This window comes from Myotis davidii, unplaced genomic scaffold (assembly GCF_000327345.1).
Source record: "Myotis davidii unplaced genomic scaffold, ASM32734v1 scaffold251, whole genome shotgun sequence".
Lineage (NCBI taxonomy): Eukaryota > Metazoa > Chordata > Mammalia > Chiroptera > Vespertilionidae > Myotis > Myotis davidii.
Window position 1 is genome coordinate 699,347 of NW_006282378.1, and position 3,249 is coordinate 702,595.

The following is a 3,249-nucleotide window of genomic DNA, read 5'->3' on the forward strand; positions in this document are numbered from 1 at the left end:
ATATGGCTACATTTTGAGGAATACAGATCATCATCAACTAGAAATCTTTGATATGCTTGCTAAGGACAGTAAGGTTGATCAAGCATTACAGCATGAAAACTCTGGGGTACAAAGATGAAGTTAGAGTTATTCACATCGACATCTATACACCATCTAATGCCAGAGATGTTGCCGGATATCCCAGCAAGTGAATGTCTGGTCTTAGCTTGAACACCAGGGGCCAAAACTACCTCCCAAGGTCACCCCGTGCGTCCTGGACAGCTCTGACCATCAGAGATATTTTTTATTTCTTACACTCCCCCTCAATCTGATTTGCTCCACATTATATCCTCACAGAATGATTTAAAGTCTTTCTGGAACATTAACAATTGTACCAGCAATCGGGTACAGATTGCTATTTTTTTTTATTAAATATATTTTATTGATTTCCGGAACATTAACAATTGTATCAGCAATCGGGTACAGATTGCTATTTGTTTTATTAAATATATTTTATTGATTTTTTTTATAGAGAGGAAGAGAGAGGGATAGAGAGTTAGAAACATCTATGAGAGAGAAACGTTGATCAGCTGCCTCTTGCACACCTCCTACTGAGGATGTGCCCCCAACCAAGGTACATGCCCTTGACCAGAATCGAACCTGGGACCTTTCAGTCCGCAGGCCGACGCCCTATCCACTGAGCCAAACTGGTCAGGGCCAGATTGCTTTTTTAAAGAGGGCCAAGTTTTCTTCCTCTGAATAATTGCTCAATTGGGAATATAACTAACTTGAAATAGAGAGACTTCATTCATTCATTCACTCATTCATTCATTCATTCATTCATCTGTTCCAAAAATATCAGCTGAGCTACATGTGTCTAGCATGGGAGCCAGGAAAAGATAGGGTCTGTTTATAAGATCAAATGATCACAGCTACATAGGAGCTGCCAAGGCCGGACAGAAAGTTTTCTAAGAGTTTGGGAGACAGGAAGGCTTCTCTTAGGAAGTGGGATCTGAGCTGAGTTGATAGACAAGACATGAATCAATGGGCAAACCATCTTTCCAATGAGGCGCAGAGAGAGACATCTTCCCAAGAAGGAGGGGGAGGGGCTTGGTGAGGAAGGAGGAAGTCAGGGGCTGGAGCTGGGGTGAAAACTATTTCCCTCTCCTCGGGACTGTCAAATAGTCACTGTCTTTAGTCACTTGAAGATAACTTGCTTTCTTCACAGCCTTGGGCACTGGGCAAGTCACAGCTCCCGGGCATCAGGCTGCAGACATGGGGGCCCTTCCTTGGCTGCTCCTGCTCTCACTGCTCCAGGAAGGTGAGAGCGACTGCAGCCCGGACAGGAGTGTGCCCTTCACCCCCTTTCATCTGCTGAGCCTGGGGCTAGCAAGTCACTTTCTTTGGGGCCAAAGGCTTCAGCTCTTCTGGAGGGAGGAGGAATAGGGGATGGCTTCAGGGCAGGACCAAGAGAAGAGGAGGCCTGGAGATGTGGAAGGGAGAGTAGCCCCAGGATGGCAAACAGAGGAGGTCAAATTTGGAGAGTGAGGGCACAGATGGAAGCCGACCCCTGGTAGGTGCTCAAGTCAAGTTGAGCAGAAAGCTAAAGCCAGAAGAGGCAGCTGAAGGACAAGTCCAGGGCCATAGCACTTGCTCGACTGAGAGTGAGAGCGCAGCCCTGCTGCCAGTCTCAGCAGCAGATACGCCAGCTGGTCTGTTCGCACCCCTTTCGTTCCTTTCTCTGCAGCCAAAGGAGATTCTGGAGACGGCGTGGGCCCCGAGGAAGTGGTCGCAGTCCTGCAGGAGTCCATCAGTCTCCCCCTGGAAATACCACCTGACGAAGAGGTTGAGAACATCATCTGGTCCTCCCACATAACGCTGGCTATTGTGGTGCCAACGAAAGAGGGACATTTGGCTAACGTCACGGTGACCGACCCTCGCTACAAGGGTCGAGTGAGCTTCCCGAGTCCCAGCTACTCTCTGCACATCAGCAATCTGAGCTGGGAGGACTCGGGGCCTTACCAAGCTCAAGTCAACCTGAGGACGTCCCAGATCTCCGGCCTGCAGCAGTACAACCTACGCATCTACCGTGAGTTTAGTTTGGGAACCGCACACCTGCCTTCGCTGGCTTTCCTGGGCTTCCCATGCAGAGGAGGAGGGGTCTCGGGCTTGGGGTTATGACTTGAGGGGTTGGGACTGGAAGGCAGACTGTCCCTAGTGTACCCAACCCCAGCATCTGGGCTGCCTTGCTGCCGCGGGTAGAGTGACCTGGAGCATGGAGCTGTGCCTGTGGAGGGGCCTGACAGGGCGCTCTGGGCTTTGTGGGGAGATTTCTAGGAGACCTTCTGTCCCAGTGAGATTTCACACTGGGTGGGGGTGTGTGTGAATGCACCTCCAGTCTTGAGCCTTTTTTTTTTTTTATCCTTCTGAGTGATTTGAGGGCTACTAATCAGTGACTCCTCTCTACTTGAATGCAAGTTCCTTCTTAGTGCCCATGACATTGACTGATATTCTACCTTGAATCTTGTTAAGACACTGATTAAGCTATAAATGTCCCTGAGAGAGAGGGTAACAATATGTTCTGGGTTTGAGGAGGCAGAATGGGGTTTGGAGGAAGGTGGGTGCCAACGTGAGAGAGAGGCAAGGTATAAAGGGGAAGTGGAAGATGCCACAGGCAGCCCTGCTTGCCTCCGCAGCTGCCTGGGGACCCTGGGTTGTACGGTGGCTGAGTTTTGTTAGTTTCTGCCTACTTGTTTGGGTGGAGAGGCCCTCAGAGGACAGCACCCAGACCCCAGTGTTGAGGAACTTAGGAAAACAGACCCAAGCCCTGATGACCTAGCAGGCTTTTGTGTTCCTCCTTCATCCAGGACGGCTGTCGGAGCCTTCCATCACTGTGAACTTTGAGATCTCTGGGGACGGTCTCTGTAATATGTCCCTGACATGCTCTGTAGAGCAGGCCGGCCTGGACGTGACCTACAGCTGGATATCCCGGGAGGACGGTGTTGACACAGCACATGAAGGTTCTGTCCTCAGCACATCCTGGAGGCCCGGGGACCATGCCCTCTCCTACACCTGCAGGGCTAGCAACCCCGTCAGCAACATGAGTTCCTATCTCATCCCTGCTGGGCCCTTCTGTGCAGGTACCAGGACCTGAGCTACTGCAGGGCCTCGAGGCCACCACCTACATTCGTCAGTTCTTCCCAAGAGAATACATGGAATCTAGAACCTAACCCTCTCCCAGAGGGACTTGACCCCTGGATTGGGTGGGGG

General features: G+C 50.8%; 1 protein-coding gene across 1 annotated transcript in view; it reads left to right on the plus strand.

Moving 5' to 3' along the window:
• Positions 1 to 1,162: 1,162 nt before the first annotated feature.
• Positions 1,163 to 3,249, plus strand: part of SLAMF9 (SLAM family member 9) — an 11,566-nt gene continuing 9,479 nt past the window's right edge. The window contains exons 1-3 of the mRNA XM_015558587.1: positions 1,163 to 1,300; positions 1,727 to 2,068; positions 2,847 to 3,119. Coding sequence (XP_015414073.1) covers positions 1,255 to 1,300; positions 1,727 to 2,068; positions 2,847 to 3,119 — 661 coding nt within the window. The 5' untranslated portion in view covers positions 1,163 to 1,254. The remainder of the gene's footprint in view (positions 1,301 to 1,726; positions 2,069 to 2,846; positions 3,120 to 3,249) is intronic.